Source organism: Zalophus californianus, chromosome 12 (genome assembly GCF_009762305.2).
Source record: "Zalophus californianus isolate mZalCal1 chromosome 12, mZalCal1.pri.v2, whole genome shotgun sequence".
In the NCBI taxonomy this organism is placed as follows: Eukaryota; Metazoa; Chordata; class Mammalia; order Carnivora; family Otariidae; genus Zalophus; species Zalophus californianus.
In genome coordinates this window covers 101,637,936-101,661,595 of record NC_045606.1, presented here as the reverse complement: position 1 = coordinate 101,661,595, position 23,660 = coordinate 101,637,936, and the positions used below count along the sequence as shown (strand labels likewise).

Genomic DNA, 23,660 nt, shown 5'->3' with positions numbered 1-23,660 from the left:
ATATAGAAGTTTGCAGATGCAGAGAGAATAAAGAGTAAAATAAAAGGGGATGTATGTGGGTAAACCTAGATGAATAATGGCCACATAAAAAATGTCTTGTAGGGTTAAAACACACACACTTCAACAATATAAACTGAGGGGAGATAAACTGGAGAATGAACATTCTCAGATCCCTGCATTGTTTGAAGTACCAAATTATGTTGCAAGAATGTACGCTGTATTCTCTATGGTAATCCCTACAAGAACAATATTAAGAACATATAACATCTAATAATGGGGTGGCAGCTGGGAACAGAATAATAAAAAATGCAAACTCAAGACCAAAAGAAAGCAAGAGAGGCAGGGGAAAAAAAGAACACGGTGCCGCTGTAACCGTAAGCACAAAATACAAGTAATACTCAATGTAAGCAACTAGAGTAAAAAGGAAGTTTTTCACACTGGTTTAGCAACAAATCATAATACAAAAGCAACTACATGCTCCTTGCAAGGGACACATCGAAATACAAGGCCAGAGAGACTGACAACAAAAGGAAAGTTACACGATGCAAGTATTACAACAAAGCTAAAATACCCGTGTTAATGTCACTATAATGCAGAAGTTTCACTTTTCTGAAAGTCTAGAATGAATGCTTTCATTCACCATAAGATTTAATAATTTAATAACTCCAAATTTTCAGACATCTATGGAGACAGAAGACAGCCTCAAAACATATGAAGAAAACAGATAAAGAACTACAAGGAGAAACAAATACACAATTGTAGTGAGAAACTTTAATATACCATATTTAATAACTGATAGAAGTATAATTACACTTATCACAGTGCACACTGTGTAATGCACAGAACCACTGAACTGCTAGGTCGTGCACCCGAAACTAATATAACACTACATATGTCAACTATGCTTCCATAGCTTTTTTTAAAGAATTAACAAAAGTATATAGAATATCTGAATAATATAATAAACTTGACTGAATTGATATAGAATCCCATTTTTTAATAACCACAGAAAATACAAATTTTCCAGGCACACAAGGAACATTTACAAAAACTACTCATGTGCTTGGCCACAAAGCAAATCTCACCGATTTTCAAAGAATTGAAATCATACAGAATATTTTTTGATCACAGTGAAAAGCTAGGAATACATAATTATAAAATCCTCATACACCTGGGGAATAATAAATGTACTGCTAAATAACCTATGGGTAAGAAAAACCATCACAATGAAAATATTTTAAAATAAATGACAAAAGGGCGCCTGGGTGGCTCAGATGGTTAAGCGACTGCCTTCGGCTCAGGTCATGATCCTGGAGTCCTGGGATCGAGTCCGCATCAGGCTCCCTGCTCAGCAAGGAGTCTGCTTCTCCCTCGGACCCTCCCTCCTCTCATGCTCTCTCTTTCTCTCTCAAATAAATAAAATCTTAAAATTAAAAAAAATAAATCAAAAAAATAGTAATTTGTGGGATGCAGCTAAAGCCATGGTTAGAAGAAAGTTTATCACCTTCAATAACTATATTAGGAAAGGAAAAAGGATGAAAAATTAAAAAATCTAAACATCCAACTTAAGAAGTTAGCAACCCTGAAATCCTAAAAGTGAGAGAACTCACAGAAGACCTGGGAGAAAAGTGGGGGAAAGCGGCAGAAGGAAGGGGCACTAATGTGCTCGCCACACGAGGAGGAGGGTCAGACGGTGCCTGTCCCAGCCGTCGAGTGCCGCTACCTCCCAGTACCAACAGAAACATGCACACTACACCACTGGGCCAGGGAGGAGAAGACAGTGACACAGAGGAACGAAATCTTCACTTTGCCCACAGAAAGGACCTAAAGTCAGTTTGACATTGAAAAGAGGAATAGGTTATTCATCTAGAGTGAAAAAAGCAATAAACGGAAGACCCAAAATAAAAATAGTGATAAGATTTAGCCTCTGGGGAGAAGGACTGAGAACAGGGAGCAAGGAGGGAGTCAGCCACTCCTCATCCAAAGTTCTTCTATACTATTTTGTTACTGAATACATGTTTGTGATTAAAAGTATTAAAAATTAAGCGGTGACAACCAACGCCCACGAAGATGGTGAAACAGGCAAGAACTGGCAGGAGAGCGAGCAGCAGCCGGGGCACCGTCTTCCTGTGTGGTGTGTCTTTACCTTGTCACAGAGAACACCATGGACAGCCAGCAGTTCAAAATGGAGTCACCACTGCCTGCCTCCAAACAGGAGACCAGAAACACAGACGGACAGTCCCCAGATGCAGCCCTGCTTTTCCGAGTGTCAGGTTTTGACACTGAACTTAGCAGGAGCTGCAACAGATTCTCGCACAAAGCCCGAGAGAGCAGAAGATGGCCCCGCTCGGCTAGCAGAGCACATCAGGCCCCAGGAACTGGCCGAGGTCTCCCCTCCAAGTCTGGGTCAGATGAAAGAAAGCTGGCAAGTCCCCACAGGCCAACTGCAGAGCCACCTGAAGTGCTGGGAAAACATCATCTCCTAAAGGTAAAGAGAGGCATGCCCCACAACCAGGTAGTTTTCTTCTTAAACTAGAAGGTGGGAATAACGGTGCTGGTAACAGCGCCATCTGTGACATTAAAAAAAGACAAGTGAAAACTGCCCAACCTGCCCTCCAACAGTAAACTGGGTAAGTTTAGAAAGAACATATCATAGAACATGATCCTCTTTCATTGCTGTATAAAGTAGAGCCATACACTGTAACAGAGATAAATTTTTTAAAGCCATGCTGAGTAGAAGCAGCAAGACAAAATGAGTCCAATGGCTTCATTTTATACCAAGTCCAAGAACAGGCAAAACTGAACTATATTGTTTAGAGATGCACACAGAGATGGTAAAACTCCAGGAAGGCAAGGAAATGATCACCAGGTCAGGGTAATGACAGCTCTAGGGGCAGGGGCTGTGATCAGGGGTACAGAGGGCATCTGGGTGCTGTGTCCTCACCTGGGTGGTAGCTGCACAGATGTTCATATTATAAGCATTTATTGTGTGTGTAATACATATATACCTATGTGCACTTTTTATATATGCTATTTTGTCACAAGTAAAAAAAAAAACAAACTGTAGGTACAAGAATGTTAAAAAGTAGAAACAGACAAACCTCTCTGAAATCCACATGAGAAATTTAAAACAAAAAATAATAAATAGTATAAAAGCAGATTTGTAATATTGAGAGTATGATGAGAACTGAAAATAATTTCTACACTGTGACTTGTAACTGTACTAGCAGGAATCCATCCTAAAAATCCTTAATTATAGAAAAGGCTCATACAGCAAATGTTCTTCACAACACCACTCATACTAGCAAAGAACTGAAGGTAAGTAAATGACAAAAGCAATAAACCATGATAATCAGCATAAAAAACACTGTATCCTCTGCAACCATTATCCCAAGATACTGCTCTTATTTGTCTGCCCTTCTAAGTGATACATCCTTGAGGACATGAGTAATTCCGAATTCACAAATCTTTCCTTAGGAGTTGGCGCAGCATATAAAATTCAGTGAGCACTCAAGAATTTCTAGTGGACAAATTAAGCCAACACTTCTGCTCCCTGCGAAGAAGGGATTCTCTTTTGAAGAAGTACTGACAGGAATTTTTCAAATCTAGAGGAGAAGCCTCACTTTATTGGTGCAGTAGCTCCTGCTGGTCCTCCGAGCTCAGAAAGGGGAACAAGATCCCACTTGAAGTGTAGCCCCCAGTTGAAACCTCCCCGCACGACAGGGGACGAGCTGTAGGCGAGCGTGTCTGCACTGATGATATCGATGACAGGGCACACCACGGTCCGCTGGTCCTGCTGGATGGCAGCCAGCAAGGGCTGCAGCCACATCACGTTTACTTCACAGTGGCTGTCCAGGAACACCAGGACTTCTCCTGAGGAGGCAAACAACAGAGGACCAGCCCTCCATTTAGGTACGGCTGCCAGTTCTGTCAGACACCGCGTTCACATGGTATGAAATACAACCGCCACCCCTCCAGCCCAACAACTATCCCACTACTCTACTGCCAGTCAGGAAGAGAGGAGGACTTTTAGCCAGGAGTTCTGCCTCAACTCCTGCTATGTACTGCTATGACTGAGAAACATGTACAAATAAATTCCGATTCTCCTCAGAGAAAAGATTCAAAGTCTCACAGGAACAATTCTGTTCGTTGGACAGAAGGGTATGGGGTGCGGTGCAGGGACAGTGGCCACTTGTGTGTAGACAGTATTACACTTACACACTTACCGCAATCAAAATATTTCTAAATCTGGGGGTGCCTGGGTAGCGCAGTCGGTTAAGCGTCCGACTCTTGGTTTTGCCTCAGGTCACGATCTTGGGGTTGGGAATCGAGCCTCGAGTTGGGCTCTGCGCTCGGCAGCAGGGAGTCTGATTCTCTCTCTCCCTCTCCCTCTGCCCCTCCCCCTTCTCTAAAAAAAAAATTCTAAATTTAGGTTACATTTCCCTGCCTTAGTGAACAGAGGCTAGAGAACATAACTGTTTCACTGGTGACTCAGAAACATGACCACATTATCAACCATCGCCACAACACAGCAGTTCTCTCAGGAGTGCGAGAACCATGTACCCCTTCCGCCATGCCAGGGACACGGGCTCCCCTGTCCTCTGAAGTCACCACTCAATGGTCACATGCTCATTTCTTCTTCCATTTGCCGCCTTTCCTTCCTAATTCCCCAACCTGGTTGGCTGTAGTGGCTCTCATGAGCCAATGGGATATCTTTTCTTCTAGCTAGTAAAATAAAAATCATAATGATTTTATCCAACATTTTTAACTCCTTTGATAAACGTGAGCAGAAGTGCAGGTTTCTTTGATAATTCCAAATTTCTTTGATAACTTTATGGTGATTCTTAGCAAACGAGAAACTCAGAATCTCATCATCAGTTGGCATTATTCTTCTTCTAAAGGTTTACCCATGAAATGCATCAATATAGATTTTATATGAATTCCTTAAAAGCACCTATTTTAATAAGATACATCCTACTTCAACTAATGATAGCAGAAATACCCCAGTCAAGAAAGCTCACCAGATGTCCTTTAATACAGAAAGGCAAAATGCTCAGCCTGTACACTATTCAATGTGAAGTGAAGTCAATTCAATCAAGGTTCCTTTGGGGAGAGAATGTATTCATAGCTTCTCTTAATTCTAAAAATGTTACTTTTTTGATTTAACTAAAGGAAGTAAGATTATACCTGGTTACGCTGAACCTGAGGCTGACTTCCCCAAAACTGGCTTGCTTTTTTCATTTTTTAAAATTTATTTCAATTTGACTAGCCAACATACAGCATTTCAGATGTAGTGTTCAATGATTCATCAGGTGCGTATAACACACCCGGTGCTCATCACATCACATGCCCTCCTTAAAGCCCATCACCCAGTTACCCCATCCCCCCACCCCCTCCCCTTCTGCAACCCTCAGTTGCTTCTGACAAACCCTAAACTACATTTGAACGAGGACCAAAAGACCATAAAGAAAAAAACTATTGTTATCTGAAAAATACAAACTTTCAGTAATAATGTAACAGTACATTTTGAATGGCATAATCTTGCCATACCCCACAATTTTCTCTTTATCTCAACTCAGCCAAGTCATTAGGTACTTATTTTACTAGAATTCTAAAGAAAAAATCATAGGCCTTGAATTCATTCTACGTATGACTGCAGACTGAATGCCTGTGAATTACTTCACTTTGTAGTGGCTTTAAGAGAAAGGAGGGAAGAAAGACTAAAACACGAAGTCCCGCTTACACTCAGCAAGTAGGCCAGCAGGTGTGCAGGAGGGTGGTAGACAAAGCAGTGCAGCCACGGTAAACCCTCGTGACCAGTTATCTTGAGGCAAGGGGCAGACAGGGAAGGTGGGAGATGTCACTACAAGCCCCCAACTCAAGTTCTAGAATTCTCAAATTACCTTCATGGTTTTTTTTTGCCATAACCATACACTACCTGCACTATTATACACCTAATATTTTAAAACTGATTCATTTAACTTAAATTTTAAAAGGAAAATTTTATCAAGATCATAAATGAAAATCAGGATCACTAACTTTACAGAGGCAACCGCAAAAAGAAATAAGAATGGATTCAATGTCATGTAACGGAGGACTGACCAGAGACATTTTCTGCAAAAGACTAAATTTGATACCTGTTTTTTTTTTAAAGATTTTATTTGAGAGAGAGCAAGAAAGAGAAAGCACAAGGAGGGGTTAGGGGCAGAGGGAGAGGGAGCAGACTCCCTGCTGAGCAGGGAGCCCAATGCCCCGGAGCCAAAGGCGGCCGTTTAACCAACTGAGCCACCCAGGCGCCCCCCTGATCTTTCTTTTTCTAAGGGGAGATGAGTATACACTGGAAATGTTTTAAAGATATATTTGTAATGGAGGCTTTATCTTTGACGGAATCAGAAGGGTTGAGAGAGAATTTTAAAGAAAGTACCTTTATAGTTTTATAAATCAATTTTTATTTTTATTTTATTTTTTAAAGATTTTATTTTTTAAGTAATCTCCACACCAGCATGGGGCTTGAACTTACAACCCCAGAGATCAAGAGTCGCACACTCTACTGACTGAGCCAGCCAGGTGCCCCTGTAACTCAATTTTCAACATTATGTCCATTTATCCAACAAAAATCATGATGCATTATCACCAGAGGTATGTATTTGTACTTGAGAATTATTGGCATAACTCAAACAGTCTGAGTACACATATTTTAAATTTTGTATTAAAAAAAAATTACAGGGGCACCTGGGTGGCTCCGTCTGTTGACGTGGCTCCATCTGACTCTTGATTTCAGCTCAGGTCATGATCTCAGGGTCATGGGACTGAAACCTGTGTCAGGTTCTGTACTCAGTATGGAGTCTGCTGCAGATTCTCTCTTCCTTCTCCCTCCGCCCCTTCCCACTGCATGCTCGCTCACTCTCTCAAATAAATAAATCTTTAAGAAAAAATTAAAAGTAAAAAAAAATTACAAAGTTCAGTTACATTTTGTTTTACTCTTCTCCTTAATGAGGAACAATAATTCGCAATAAAGGCCACTATGAAAACAGACCAGCTTGGACTCTAGAGCTCACCTCCTTGGAGTCTGTTTTGGGACAGCTGGGGTGGAGTTATAAAGAAACCCTTCCCAAAGTGAACAAGCTTCATATCACTTTTCACAGATCTCTGCAATCAGGAAAGACTCCAAGGACAAAGCCCTTGTTACCCAACACCCACTGAGAAGAGCAGCAGGAAGTTATACCTGTAGCGTGGGTTGCTCCAATCATCCTTCCTCGAATCAATCCCTCACGGTTTGGGTTTCTTACTACTTTAATTTTTCCAGGGAGATATTTTTGGACATATTCCTCTAGTTCTCCTTTCAAATCATCTGAAAATAAAGAGTCCCATAATAAAACCACAGGAGACATATACAAAGACTTTTTTTTATAGCTACTCTAAGATTGTATCTGATGCTTACAACAACAAATTATCAAATATTACAGAATCTTCTGCTTTATTTAAAACAAAGTATTATAACTTATCTTGTAAGGAAGAAAAAGTAAAGAAATGAAGGTAAGAGTTGAAACACTAGCCAAGAAGAATACTTACCTTGAGTGACTAAATGTTCAGCTGACTGCATTCAATCAGATTTAAAACCAAAAAAATGAGGTTATGTCTTTTGTTTCAAAGTAATTTACTGTTACTCCATTTCAGAACAGTTTTAACAACTTCTATTGCCCCTACCAAGAATTATATAATAACAGCAGTAAATATGTCCTTTTATTAATTTAGTACCTTCCAAGGGCACTAAATATTTTTTAAAAATTCTAGCTCATTTACCTTTAAATTTTATAACTTCAAAGATCATATAAGTAATTCTTTCCATTGTTAGTAGATAAACCATTCTAAGTTATCATGAGTTTTCACTTTAAAAAATAGCTATAAACTGAAAAACAAAAATACAGATTAAAAAAAATTTCAACACCATAAATTCTACAATTTAGTACTTAGCCAGTCTTCTATTTGATGAAGACTCACAATCTCGGCTTTTTAATTATTCATTTTTGAAATTAAGTTTTGTTTTCTATTAACCTTTCTAAATTTCTCTTGTGCTATTTCAGTATTTGCCAAGGTTTAAGCATTTTGTTCCCATTGGGCTCAGTATACATTTCCTTGCTTTAAATATTCAACTGGTAGACCAATTCCGTTGTTGATAAGAGTTGCTAATAAGCTCCTGAGTAATGAAAAATCTATAACTGGCATACAATTTATCATGCATACAATTTATTAATGTACTTCTGCAGCTTGCTGTAATGAAAAGAGCAGAAGGCTTAGAACTGTGTGGATCAGGGGTCTAATTTCAGCTCTACCACTTAACAGCTATGGGACCTCAAGCAAATTACTTAATATTTCCTCCTTTATGAAATGAGGATACAACCTATCTCTTAAGGTAGCTTAGAGCCAAATGAGTAGCATAAATAGAGAGTCTTCTGTGTGTACATGAAACCATTTTTAAGAAGTCTATGTTGAACTGAAGAAAGGTATATAAAGTACAAATTTCCAGTTACAAAATAAATCGCAGAGAAGAAAAAATACAGCAGAGGGAATACAGTCAATAACATTGTAATAACACTGTAATGGTGACAGATGATGACTATCCTTATTGTGGTGACCACTAAGTAATGTACAGAACCGTTGAATCAATATGTTGTACAACTAAAACAAATATAAAATGGTGTGTCGATTATATTTCAATAAATTTTTTAAAAGTGTATAATACATATACTGAATCATAAAACACTGGCATTCAGAGATCATCTAAGAGCTGTCACAATGCAATCCACTTTTATCTGGGGATAGTCAGTATAACAGACTCATTAGATAAATATAAGCCCAAGGCATTACACCAAGAGAAAAAAGCCAATGTTGAAAGGTCACATATTGTATGATTCCATTTATGCAACCATTCTTAAAATGACAAAATCACAGAGAAAGAAACAAAATCACAGAGATTAAGGCTGTCAGGGATTAGGGATGGAGTGGGTCAGGGAGGTGGATGTATTAGAAGGTAGCACGAGGGAGATTTTTGCGGTCGCGGAGTAGTCTTTATCGTGATCACAATGGTGGTTACAGGAACGTACACACAGGATAAAATGACACAGAATTGTACACACACACTGTACCGACGTCAAATTCCTGGTTTTGATGTTGCACTATAACTACATTAACTATACCAATGAGGGAGACTAGGTGAAGGGGTAACAGGACCTCTTTGTAACCCACTGTTACTAATCTATAGTTATTTTGAAATAAACATTTTTTAAGAACGTAAGCCAAGGGGGTGCCTGGGTGGCTCAGTTGGTTAAGCGACTGCCTTCGGCTCAGGTCATGATCCTGGAGTCCCGGGATCGAGTCCCGCATCGGGCTCTCTGCTCAGCGGGGAGTCTGCTTCTCCCTCTGACCCTCTTCCCTCTCATGCTCTCTATCTCTCATTCTCTCCCTCTCAAATAAATAAATAAAATCTTTAAAAAAAAAAAAAAAAAAAAAAAAAAGAACGTAAGCCAAGGGAAAAATTTCAAGGGCCAAACTTAAAATAGCACAGTCTGTAAAAAGATCACAAAGCTAATGCTGTTTCCTCAAAATTATCCTCTAATCAACAAACAGATACTTACTTGTTGCTGACTCTACTGCAACTGTGGGGCCCAGAGTCCTACCCCCCGTCTGTCTGAACTGTCAGCTGATGCTAATCCTACCGCGATCAACAGCCCAGTTCCCACAATATCAGCTACAACATCCCTTACCGAAGTCACTGTCATCGTCCACAAGGATGATTTCATGAAGGAGCTGGGCTGGTGTGCGGTCTAGGACGCTGTGCACAGTACGGAGCAAGGCAGACAAGGCTTCGTTGTAGAAACAGATAACAACACTAGCGACTGGCAGGTCCACAGGGTAAGACTTGTCTTTACATCTGTAAAGACACATACGAGAAAATGTGACATCTTAAAAGGCTCAAATGTTTTAGGTCATTATTCACTAAATATTGCCTCCTGCTCAGCCTCTTTCCTACATTATAACAAAAGTTTCTTAAAAAGCACTTAAGAATACACTGTGGTGTCATACTCAACAGTTTGACAGTTTGTTAATAACTTCTCTCTCCAATACCTGCTATTCTGCTTATTTTTATATTAACATTTGAAAAATGATTTTTTTTCTTTTTTTGGTATAGAGGTTATATAAAAATGTGTTATTTGTATGAAATCACTACAAGTTTTTAATACAGTATTCATGAGTTAATATAATGTTTGCTTCTCCACAACGAACATTCAAAAGGAAACAGAAATATAAAACTTTGTATTTGAAAATTTTATTTCTTGCCCAGTAACAGAAAAAGATTTGAGTAAACTCGTATATAAATCAAGATCATGGGGGCGCCTGGGTGGCTCAGTCGGTTAAGCATCTGCCTTCAGCTCAGGTCATGATCGCAGGGTCCTGGGATTGAGCCCCACATCGGGCTCCCTGCTCAGCGGAAAGCCTGCTTCTCCCTCTGCCTCTGCCTCTCTGCCCGCTTGTGCTCTATTTCATTTAAATAAGTATCTTTAAAAATGACAAAAAGGGTTAGGTGGCTTCAAGCAACAATAAAAAATCACTAACTTAAAGAATAAAATCCAGAATTCCATGTTCTTTTGCATGGCATACAAAGCATTCCAACATCTGGGCCCTGGCTACCTCCAGTCTCCTGACATTCCTCCACTATGGCCGTAGTGAATGGTTCCAGAGCCTTTCCGAGTAGTGTAATGCCTCAATCTGTTCGCACAGGAGTGGTCCCCTGCGCGTCGCTCAGCCAGTACCCTCTAGGAGGCCTTCCCTTACCACTCTGGTCTCCGGTTCCCCACTTCATCACCGGTTCCTACCGTAGCCCTCATTCTTGTACTACTGCAATTACCCATTCCCTTATCTATTTCCCCTGCTAGACCCTAAGCCCCGTGATCCCAGGGACTATGTCTTCCTCTACTTATTTCCAAGACCTAATACAGTGTCTAGAAAACAAAGATGCTTAAAAAGGTCTGTGGAATGACTGACTGACCAACCATATGAAACAACAAAAATGACGAAGACAGAGAAGTGAGATGAGTGAAATTCTTCACTGATATTTAATTCCTTTGCCAAAAATACAATAAACATTTAAAACAAATTTATGCTCAGAAGGTTATCTAATTATACGCAGTTAGTACCTCTTGCCTTTCCCCTATGATTTAAATTTCAAGAGAGGCAGTAAGCTCTAGAACTGTTAGTACAATCTCCAGCTTCAAGTGTCATAGGAGTGGAAATCTGCCTTAAGTTTTCTAGTATCCTGGATGATGAAGCCTAAATGCACTGGTTAGCACCACCCTCACGACTTACTCTAATACCACTAAAAGCAGTCTTTAAAACACAGCAGCAACAACTACTGAGAAACGTACGCAGCATTCCTGGTGTCTGGCACGTCCCTGTGGTAGCCCAAGCGGTTACTGATAAGCATGTTGAAGGCATGTTTCTGATAGCCCAAGTCTCTCAACTCCTGATCACGTGCATTAAAAATCATACCTGCAAAAGATTGAAGTCACAGTCGGTATGTTAAATGCGGAAAGGACTGCTGCAGTTATTGCTATATCATGGTCCTAAGAGAACCCTGACTTTAACCCCTTGTAACCAAACAGCCGTGTTTCTCAAGTCTAACCTGTCTCCATTTTCAAAAAAGTAAGTTGAAGTTAGAGTCAAATTTTTGTCAGTCTAGCTCAAAAAGCAGGTATACCTTAATCATAAATGATACCTGCTCACTAGCCATAGTCTTAGGAATATTTTCCAGAGAAAAACTTACCTATGGACCAAGAAATAAAAGACTTAATGATTATTTTTCCATAAAAGCAATAGATTATAGAACCCATATGGGCAACAGGTCCCAATGACAGGCAAGTTTTGTTGTTGTTTTTTTAAAGATTATTTATTTATTTATTTGACAGAGACAGTGAGAGAGGGAACACAAGCAAGGCGAGTGGAAAAAGGAGAAGCAGGCTTCCCGCGGAGCAGGGAGCCCGATGCAGGGCTCGATCCCAGACTCCGGGATCATGACCTGAGCGGAAGGCAGACAGCCCAATGACCGAGCCACCCAGGCGCCCCAACAGACAAGTTTTTATAGGAGCCCTGCCCCTAAAAAAGAGATTATTGATAAGCCTTTCTACAAAAAGTCTCTGATTCCAGACTTTAATCAGTTTCATAGTCAAGAAAGGCAAGAAATTCCCCGGGGAGATCCCATCAAAATCACTACAATTTAACATTCCTGCTCTAACATTCAGAAACCTTACCTTTACATAGAAGGATAATGTCTGTTTTCGCTCTCTTTCCCATATCAAACCTTTAACCTCTCCTCACAGAATGACTCCCTTGTCCCAGCATTTCCCAAAGTCTCGTCACAGAAATCTAATTCCACTGGACATTAACAGATGTTAAAAAGAAAAAAAGGATTTCATGGTCAAACAATTCAGGGAAACAATGGATTCTGAAAGTCGAATAGGTTTTGTTTTGTTTTATTTGGAATGGAAGGATAGTCCTGATCCTTTAATGATGTTGACTGTTTTACAGATACCCAGGTGTGAGTGGTAGATCACTGTGGTTTTGATTTGCATTTCTCTGATGATGAGTGATGTTGAACATCTTTTCATGTGTCTGTTGGCCATCTGGATGTCTTCTTTGGAGAAATGTCTGTTTATACCTTCTGCCCATTTTTTTAAATTGGATTTGGGTTTTTTTGGTATGGAGTACATCCTTTTTTAAATACAAAAGAATGAAGCTCCATTAACATTTTATAAGAGGATGCAAACTCCATGACAGCAGAGACTTTGATCATGTTCAAAACATAAAATAAAAATTGCTTGATAGCCAGCACCTAGGACAGTGCATTGCATAAACTAAATTCTCAATAAATACTCCTTGATTCAATAAATCAAAGGACTAGCTCATACTGGATACTGAAAGGATTATTTTCTAATATGTATCTTTTGATGAAAAACTATTCCAGGGGCGCCTGGGTGGCTCAGTTGGTTAAGTGACTACCTTCAGCTCAGGTCATGATCTCAGGCTCCTGGGATCGAGCCCTGCATCCAGCTCCCTGCTCAGCAGGAAGCCTGCTTCTCCCTCTCCCACTCCCCCTGCTTGTGTTCCCTCTCTCTCGCTCTAATAAATAAATAAAATCTTTAAAAAAAATTATTCCATATTAAGAGATTACATCCATCGATAGGTGAATGGATAACTAAAATGTGGCGCGCCACACACACACACACACACACACACACACACACACACACACACACACACACACAGGAATATTATTCAGCCACGAAAAAAGGGAAAGCCTGCCATTTGTGACAACATGGATGGACCTTGAGGGCATTATGCTTAAGTGAAAATAGAGAAAGACAAATACTGTAATACTGTATGATCTCACTTGTATGTGTAATCTAAAAAAAGAGAACTCCTGGAGACAGAGAACAGATGTGGTTGCTGAGGTGGGGTGGGGGAAGGTGCAGATTGGGTGAAGGTTGGTTAAAAGGTACAAACTTCTAGTTATAAATAAGTTCTGGGGATGTAATGCACAGCATGGTAACGGTGGGTAATAATACTGTATTATATATTTGGAAGTGCCTAAGAGTAGAGCTTATAAGTTCTCATCCCAAGAAAAAAACATTTTTAACTATGTGAGATGATCGATATTAACTAAACTTACCAGAGTAATAATTTCACAATATACACTTATATGAAGTCATTATGTTATATACCTTAAAGTAATACAATGTTATATATATACATCAATTTTATCTCAATAAAACTGGGGGGGGGAATCACTTCAGCTTACTTTTGTCCTTCCCCTGCTCATATAAAATCACAGCCAATTAACTAGCATGCCGGAGGAGCTATATTTTTTAACTTAAAAATTTTTTTCAGTATGACCACAGCAATTTTAATACTGCATTTGAAAGGAATATAAGCAACATATCAAATAGCAAAATGATTCAATTAAACTAGTACTTCAAGCTCCTGCAAGCTTAGTATTAGTTTATTGATTTGTATCCACTTTAGAAAATGATAAGCTATGAGAAACTCCCCATACCATCACAGGCATTTACAGGTGTCTGGCTGTGTAAACTATGGATAAAAGGACACGGTATTATTCAGCCATGCCTCTGAGAAGCTATTTCAGGTTCTTTATAATTAACTGCAGATTAAATTAGAAAATCTATTTTTAATTTTAAATTTACTGTTGATAATCTTTCCAAACTGTACTTTACAAGTTCTTTCCCGACTGTTTAAAGATAAGACCCTATTCAGCAATCACCATACTTTTAACTATTACTATATTGATTTATATTAATTCCTTCTAAATCAAGTTTTCTTTATAGAAGTTGAGTGGGTTTTTCCATTTTTGTCATTGTGGCAAAAGGTACATAACACACAGTTTACCTTCAGTGACACCGAGCATATTTACAGTGTGGTGCAGCCGGCACATCCAGCCACAGCTAGTCACACCCCCACCCAAATGAAACTCTATACCCATTAAAGCAAGTCTCTCCCCTTCCTGCCTCCCCAGCCCCCTTAGCCACTAATCTGCTTCTAGTCTCCACACATTTGCCTATTCTAGACATTTCATATAAATGAAATCACACACTATTTGACCTTTTGTGTCCTGCTTCTTTCACTAATCATAACGTTTTCAGGGTTCCTCCCTGTTACAATAGGTGTCAGAACTTCATTCCTTTCTATGCCTGAGCAAATCCCTGTATGGAAACACATGTTGCTTGTCCTTTCATCAACTGATGGACATTTGGGTTCTCCCCATCTTTGTTCATTGAGAATAGTGCTGCTATGAACATTTGTGTACAAATTTTTGTTTGAACATCTGCCTGCAATTCTTTTGGGTATATACCCAGGAGTGGAATTGCTGATCATATGGTAACTCTAAGTTTAACTTACTGAGGAACCAGCAATGAATGAAGGTTCCAATTTCTCTGTATCCTGGCCAACACTTGTTATTTTCCTTTTTAAAAAAATTATAACCATTCTGGGCACCTGGGTGGCTCAGTCATTAAGCGTCTGCCTTCGGCTCAGGTCATGATCCCAGAGTCCTGGGATAGAGTCCCACATCGGGCTCCCTGCTCAGCGGGAAGCCTGCTTCTCCCTCGCCCACTGCCCCTGCTTGTGTTCCCTCTCTCGCTGTGTCTCTGTCAAATAAATAAATAAAATCTTATAAAAAAAAATTATAACCATCCTACCAAATGTAAAATGGTATCTCACTGTGGTTCTGATTTGCATTTCTGTAACTACGCTGAACACCTTTTGTGCTTGTTTTTGGAAAAGTGTCTATTAAATTCTTTGCTCATTTTTAAATTGGGTTGTCTTTTTATTGTTGTACTGTAAGAGTTCTTTATATATTCTGGATAATGGACCCCCATTAGACAGGATGTGCAAACATTTTCTCCCATTCTGTGGATTTTCTTTTTTCTTTCCTGGTTGTCTTCTTTGATGTACAAAAGTTTTTAATTTCAATGAAGTCCAATTTATTTTTTTCTTTCGTTAACTTGTACTTCTGGTGTAAGAAATCACTACCAAACCCGAGGTCAAGAAGATTTATCTCTAGGGTTCCTTCAAAGGGTTTTATAAAGGTTTTGGCTCTTATATTTAGGTCTTCAATTCATTCTGGGTTAATTTTTACATATAAGGGTTCAACTTTACTCCTCTGTATGTGGATATCTATTTGTCCCAACAGCATTTGTTGAAGAGACTATTTTTCCCCCATTAAATAATCTTGGCACATTTTTAAAAAATCAAGTGGCCAGAAATGTCATAGGGTTTATTTCTGGACTCTCAGTCTACCCACTGATCTATACATCTGTCCTTAGGCCAATATCACACTGTTTTGATTACTATAGCTTTGTAGAGAGTTTTGAAATTGGTAAGTGTGAGCCCTCCCCTTTGTAATTTGCCTAGATTGTATTGGTTATTCAGAGCCTCTTGTAATTCCACATTAATTTTAGAATCAGCCTTTCCATCTTATTTTGATAAGGTTTGCACTGAATCTATGGATTGCTTTGGGGTAGTACTAGCACCCTAACAGTATTTAGTATTCTAATCCATGAACCTAACGTGTCTTTCCATTTATTTAAGTCTACTTTTACTTCTTTCAGCAGTTTTGTAGTTTCCAGTGTACAAATCTCACACCTCCTTGGTTAAGTTTATTCTTAAGTATTTTATTCCTTTTGATACTATTGTAAGTGGAATCGTTTAGTTTTATTTTCAGACTGTTTGTTGCTAATGTACAGAAATACAACTGGTTTTTGTGTGTTGATCTTCTGCCCTGCAACTTAGCTGAATTCTTTTATTAGCTATAACAGTTTTTTTGTACACCTGTTATAAAGCATTTAGTTTTTCAGCTAAGCAATTTGAGTTTGTCACACTTCGAATATCTACAATTTTCTCTCTACTTTCAAAGGCAAATACAAGGTCCACTCAAAACAGTAAACCCAATGTTACTTCTTTATAAAAGTTTTTTACCAGAGTAACTAAGAATAAATAAAGAAGCTAGAAATTTTCCTACTAATGCTTTTAAAGTGTCTAAATCGCAGTCTGAAAAAAGATTAGAAGGTATATTTTATGAAAATCAAGGTATTAGTTTCCATTTCCTCATATAATTTTAAATATTTTCAACTCCATGTATTAGAAAATCATTAAGTCCCAGAAACTGATTTTATTTCTTTGAAACTCTGATCAAATGAAATGTTTTAACATTTCCTTTATATTTTATGAATTTTTCAATCTCTAAAAATCTCTTACTTCTAAATTACTTATTATTTGAGATTTCTAGGACAAGATTAAAGATCTTTAAGTTTTAAAGATAACCAAAATGGCTCATTTATCCCTTAAAATTTGCTAAAACCAGGATTCTAAAATTATAGTATGCAGAAGGTATATACAGTAGATCCTTGCTGCCAAATTGAACAGAATATAATTTTTTTTTTAAGATTTAATTTATTTATTTGACAGAGACACAACGAGAGAAGGAACACAAGCAGGGGGAGTGGGAGAGGGAGAAGCAGGCTCCCTGCAGAGCAGGGAGCCCGACGCAGGGCTCGATCCCAGGACCCTGGGATCATGACCCAAGCTGAAGGCAGACGCTTAACGACTGAGCCATCCAGGCGCCCCCAGAATATAATTTTTGAAGAAAAAAGTTTCCCTTTATACTAAGATTTTATAAATTCCTATATTTAATATACTCCAGCATCTTAACAATTCTTGTAAGTAGAATTCTTATTAGATATAATTTCAGCTTATCTCTAAACCTCATAGTGTATGTTCTGTTTTAATTAACTCTACTTTCAAAATATGTTATATATAGTCTAATTACCTTTCGACCATTTCTTTCCCTTATTAAATAATGCTAACAATTAAAATCTTCCCCCATAAGTTCCATTTTCTTTTGCTGTCTTTCTTTCTTTCTTTTCTACACTGGACCTTATTACTTTCTCCCAAGTCCTCATAAAATATTAAAGTCAGAAATGGATAAATTAGAATATAACTCCCCATTGAATCTACAAAATCCTAAAACCTCAGCTAGTTCATTAACAAAATAAATTGGAGGGGGAAAATGACCCATTTCTAATCCCCTGAGCAACATGTGATTTAAAGAATAACTGAATTTAAACTTCCAATGATTAAATACTCTGATATGCTACTAGAAGTCCAATACACTTACCCAATTCAGAAGAGAATTTCATGTTGCCTTTTTCTGGATCTTCAACATGATTATCTATCATATCATCAATTCTGTTTACTTTGAACTGTGATTCTAACACTCGACTTGGGCCTCGAGTGAAACGGGGATAGAATTTTTTGGGAAATGGTCCATGGGGCCCGGACCCCTTGATGGGCACATTCTTAAGCGGCTGAGTCACTTCACTGAAGTTGAAATAAATAAAAAGCAAAACTGTCCAGGTTGCAGATGTAAAAAGGCATCCATAACAGAAATATCGAACTGTGACACTTCCCATTATAGACCTAGCATAGCTGAAGGGCCATCTTCAATCTCCTGAAAGAGAAGGACAGCTATGTTAGACCCTTTGGTACACTTGTAAATCATCCACCAAGTTCACAGTCACTGTTTTCCAACAACCAAGTAGAGCTTCTCAACTATTTACTTAGGACCCTGAGGCATACCGTTAACAGAGACCCAAATAAAAGAAGATATGTGGATAGCACTGAATTAAAAAAAAAAAAGATTCAACAATTAAAACGACAGGCCAATGTCTTAGTGTTTGATAAATCAATGATAGCAAAATAGCTGACTTCATTTGCCCATGTTAATGGATATTTTACCTTTGGTCTGGATTGCTTTCAGTGTGGTAATTTTTTTTTCAGATTCTGCCTTTTCATGAGGAAAATACAATTACCTTATGTAGCAAGACAGTCTATCTAAAGTCTGGATTTCCACTATAAAATTATAGGACTCTTTCAACCCAAGGATCGTAAAATCTGTTATTAAAAAAAAGCAACCTGAAGAAAACAGTTCTACTTTCCAAAGATTAAACCTGCCCTAATGCCTACTCTAGATTCAACAGTTATAGTTCAAACTTATAAATGAGAGTAGAGGTAAGGTTAAGGAATCTATAGCTTTGATAATAAGCTTCCTAGTGAACTGTGATGCACAGCCAGATTTGGGAATCAATGGTATAATGAAAAGACAAAATTAAGTTCTAACCCCATTCTGTCACATACTGGCTATGCAACTTTAGACAAATTACCAAATTTTCTTAGCCTCACTTTCATCAACTGTATTCCAAGTTAATAATACTGTCTATCTCGCCGGATACTTAGAATTAAATGAAATACTCAGAATTATATAAATTATGTAGAATATCAAGTACGATGATTAACACACAAAACACAGCGATTTGCACTGGATCAAGAGAACCTCCACAAACACTGTGGCTAGCTTTTGTTTCATTTGTTCACTGTATTCCCTCACTTAGCACAATGAATGGCACATAAAAGCTGTTGAACGGGATCTACAGAATGAAAGAATACAGCACAATTCAACGTTAACGTTTTCCTCCTTCTCATTAGGTCTAAATTTAGTATGTAATACGAATGGTATATGTGACCATCTGTTCCTTACAATGACCCACATGTCCCTACCTTATCTGGAATTACCTCTCTGACCATATTTTCTGTATTTCCCTCCTCATTCATTTCATTCTAGACACAGGTCTCCTTATGGGTCACCAAATGTGTCAATCATATTCCCACTGAGGGATTATGCATCAGTTCTTCCCTCTACCTGGAATACTTTGCATCCTAGCTAACTTCACCTCTGTTTAATATCACCTTCTCAGTTAAGTTTCCACACTACCATATTTAAAACTGCAACTCCGCCACCAAACACTAGCACCTCTGATCTTCCCAACTCTGTGAAACTTCCACCTTCCTACATAGGACATAATTACTTACTATTTCTCGTCCATCCCCCCTGCTAGAATGTAAGCTTCATTAGCAAGAGCTTTTGTCTGTTCATTTCCTGTAGTATACCCTGAGCTTACAACAATGCCTGGCATGTAACAAACACTTAATAAATATTCATGGAAATTAATGAATCAATTACTGTAATAGTTATCAATGTTTGCAAAATGCTGGGTATTTACAAGCGAATGTATTGCTGTCACATCCGAGCCAAGCAGTACCTTATGCAATACAAAAAGACCATGACCACCTTATTTCAATATGAAACTAGGCAGAACAACAGTCATAGTTAATATTAGAAAAGGTACAAAAAACAACAGGCTCTCATTGTCCAATTTCCTAAGTTAAATAAAGGTCTTTGTGATAAAAACAGGAGACTACTTTCCATTTTGTCCACTGCATGCTCTTAGGTTCCCTCTTGGCTGCCAGGACCTATGGACGAAACAAAAAAGTTCTCAAGACCTCACCCATAGGATTTGGTCAACTCTGTCCAGATTTTTCCCAGAATACCCCTCCCAATCCTAACCACAATAGCCCAAACATCGAGTGCTTGCTTCCTGAACTGTAAAATGTATTAACTCTCAACAACTCTATCAGGTAGATATTACTTTCCTCAAGCTATATTATGATAACTACTTAGAGAACATTTTTCACATAATCAATCCTTATACTAAACTAAGGAACCTATAAAAATGAGAGGAATTTATAAAATCAGATCATTTGTTTTATATAATTAACCATAATTGTCTTCAGAAACAAAGACACTATCAGTTTTTAGACGGGTCAAGAAGTTATTAACAAATATGAATAAAATACAAAGCAATTAGATACCTGTTATTTAATAAAATAACAGGTTCTTAACTACTTAAGAAGTTAAAACATGCCAACAAAAACCAAAAGATGAAATTTTAATCTAATCTGTGCTAACAGAGACAACAAAAGTTTTCTGCTTTGTCCTGTTTGCTATCCCTTCCATAGGCGATTACTCATGGCTTCAATACCCAAGGCTGAAAGCCTTTAAAAGGAGAGTCAAAGCGAACATTTAAGGTTAGTTAATACAAAACTAGTGAACAAATTCTTTCAATCATAAACTTGAGCAGTTAATAAAGCCAAACTTCAGCACTTAGATGTCAACGTAATACATTTTTCAAAAGTTAAATGAATAAAAGGCTAACCAGCTGTATACAGGAATTTCCAGTGAGATCAGGCAGTCATGGTGTGGTAGCTGCTGAGGGGCAGGTGCCTTGTAAGCAGAGGGTCAGGATTTCACCAGGGAGGTACAGAAGCAGTCGTCTGGGGAGAAGTTCATGCAATGTGCTGATTAGGATGACAGACCACAGATGTAAGTCAGGCAAGGAGAAATGTGAGGACGTGGAAGAATGATGCAGGATGAAAACCTGTGCAGGGCCAATGGACCTAAGGTCCTGCGTGGCTGAGTAACTGCTGGAAAGAGTAACAAGACTGAATGTGGTGGCTGGAAAATGAGATGCCAGCACTCACACTGTGGAGAGGTACAGTTACTGATAGAGGAGTCCTTTCCAGATGCATGAACTGGAGATATCCCAATAAACACTGTGCCTATTGGGTAAGCATTACTATACATACCATAAGCAACAGGAGTCATTTCTGTCTTTTCAAACCCATTATGTTTACCAAGCACAGTGTCCAGTATTAAAAATTAACAAATACTTGTCTGTGTAATTAAAAATTACACAGAGTGTATTTCTGTTCCAGACAAGGTTCAGGACCTTGATTCTGTGCAACGTACAAATCTTACAGAAGAGTACGGTATGTGAGATGAGCACAGCCTGGGGAGAAAACATCCACTGTCAAGAGGAGGAGGTGAAGGGGAAGACAGCTAACCAGCTGAAACAGTTTCACTAGACACTGTCTTTATTAAGCAAAATATTCAGTAAGCCAGCAGAAGTTCCAATTCTTCCATTCTCAGTCTAAGATTTCTTAATGATAAATTTGAATCACTGCAAATTTTATGAATCAAGAAATAGCTTCATATAATTCCATGCATAAGAATCTGAAAACCTACAAGAGTAACTTTTAAGGAAAATACAACTTACTCAAATTAACCCCGGTCCCAACAGAAATGCGAACAGACCAGTCATCACAAAAGAAATAACACTGTAAGAGTTTCTCAAAACATGGGATGCCTGGGGTGGCTCAGTTGGTTAAGCGTCTGCCTTCAGCTCAGGTCATGATCCCAGGGTCCTGAGATTGAGTCCTATATCGATCTGAGCAAGGAGCCCGCTTCTCCCTCTACCTGCCTCTGGGCTCTCTCTTAAAAAAAAAAAAAAAAAAAAGTGCTATTAAGAGTTTCTCAAAACAACAACTGAAACAAACCACCACGCAGAGAGAGAGTTTCACAGGGGAATTCTACCCGTCCTTTAAAGATCTAATAATCCTAATGCTACCTAAAGCCACTAAAAGAGCATAAATAATAAAAATAAAGAAATCTTCCAAATCTGTTTCATAAAATCAGGACACTTATCTCAAAAACTGACAAAAACTGAACCTCCCCAAACACACATCTCATTTATGAATATCAATCTTATGAATATAAAAAATCTTAAGAATACTAATCATAACTTAACAAGCAATGTCTTAAACATGTATGAGGAAAACCTTAAGACACTCCTGAAAGCCCCAAAAGAAGACTTGATCACATATGGAAAGATGTACCTTACTCTTGAATAGAGAAACCCCAAATCATAAAAGTCAGCTCTCCTTAAGATAACTTATACATGCTACACATATATACACATATACACGTATATGGCAAAATACTAACAGATTTTTTTCTGGAGCTAAACAAGTTGATTATTATAGTTCATTTGGGAAAGAATGAACAATCAGGGACTAGGCAGGCAAACCCTGAAAAACAAGTACAAGCAGGGGTGAGCCCTACTGGATAATAAACTTCAGGGTTTTTTACCTAACAGGCACAGCATGACACACTCACAGACTAAAAACCAATGGGGTAGGATGAAAAACTGAGAAACAGACCCAATTATATTTAGAAATTTAGTATAAATGATTATAGATAACATCACATGCCAGTGAAGAAATGAGTGACTTTTTGCTAACTGGTTTTGGGACAACTGTTCAGCGGTATGTTGAAGGATACACTGGGGTCCACTACTCACACCATTCACCTAGACACATCTGATATGAACCTGATATTTAAAAATAGATGAAAAAATAAACTATTGGGACCATCAAAATAAAAAGAGTCTGCACAGTGAAGGAAACAGTCAACAAAAGATGACCTTCAGAATGGGAAAAGCTATTTGCAAATGACATATCCAATAAAGCGTTAGTATCTAAAATATACAAAGAACTGATACAACTCAACATCCAAAAAACCCAAATAATCCAATTAAAAAATGGGCAGAAGACATGAACAGACATTTCTCCAAAGACATCCAGATGGCCAACAGACACAGGAAAACATGCTCAACATCATGCATCATCAGGGAAATCCAAATCAAAACAACAGTGAGATACCACCTAACACCTGTCAGAAGGGCTAAAATCAAAAACACAAGAAATAACTGTTTTGGAGAACACAGGCAAGGATGTAGAGAAAAAGGAACCCTCATGCACTGTTGGTGGGAATGCAAACTGCGGAAAACAGTATGGAGGTTCCTCAAAACGTGACTACCCTACAATCCAGTAATCCCACTACTGGGCACTTACCCCCCCCAAAAATACAAAAATACAAATTCAAAGGGATACATGCACCCCTATGTCTACTGCAGCATTATTTACAATAGCCAAATTATGGAAGCAGCCCAAGTGTCCATCGAGAGATGAATGGATTAAAAAAAAATGTGGTATATATACAATGGAGTATCCAGCCATAAAATGACATCTTGCCACTTGAAACAACATGGATGGAGCTAGAGAGTATAATGCTAAGTGAAGTCAGTCAGAGAAAGACAAATACCATATGATTTCGCCCCTATGTGGAATTGAAGAAACAAACAAGCAAAGGAAAAAAGGGGGAGAGGGAAGAGAAACCAAGAAACAGACTCTTTTTAAAAAAATTTTTTACTTAAATTCAATTTAATTAACATATACTGTACTATTAGTTTCAGAGGTAGAATTTAGTGATTCATCAGTTGCATATAACACCCAGTACT

The 23,660-nt window shown here is 38.3% G+C and overlaps 1 protein-coding gene across 8 annotated transcripts in view; it reads right to left on the bottom strand.

Moving 5' to 3' along the window:
* Positions 1–23,660, bottom strand: part of GALNT11 (polypeptide N-acetylgalactosaminyltransferase 11) — a 54,433-nt gene that overhangs the window by 11,894 nt on the left and 18,879 nt on the right. For 3 of the 8 annotated variants that reach the window (XR_003516607.2, XM_027574720.2, XM_027574728.2), the window contains exons 2-6: positions 17,744–18,076; positions 11,424–11,547; positions 9,765–9,931; positions 7,226–7,351; positions 3,624–3,873 (exon numbers count right to left, since the gene is read on the bottom strand). Coding sequence is in view for 7 of the 8 variants with exons in the window: in XM_027574720.2 (XP_027430521.1) it covers positions 3,624–3,873; positions 7,226–7,351; positions 9,765–9,931; positions 11,424–11,547; positions 17,744–18,038 (962 nt within the window). In the remaining variant the exon portion in view is untranslated. Of the gene's footprint in view, positions 1–3,623; positions 3,874–7,225; positions 7,352–9,764; positions 9,932–11,423; positions 11,548–17,743; positions 18,077–19,888; positions 19,936–20,678; positions 20,821–23,660 lie in introns of those variants that run through there. The other 5 variants (XM_027574723.2, XM_027574726.2, XM_027574724.2 and 2 more) reach the window with 3 other exon arrangements.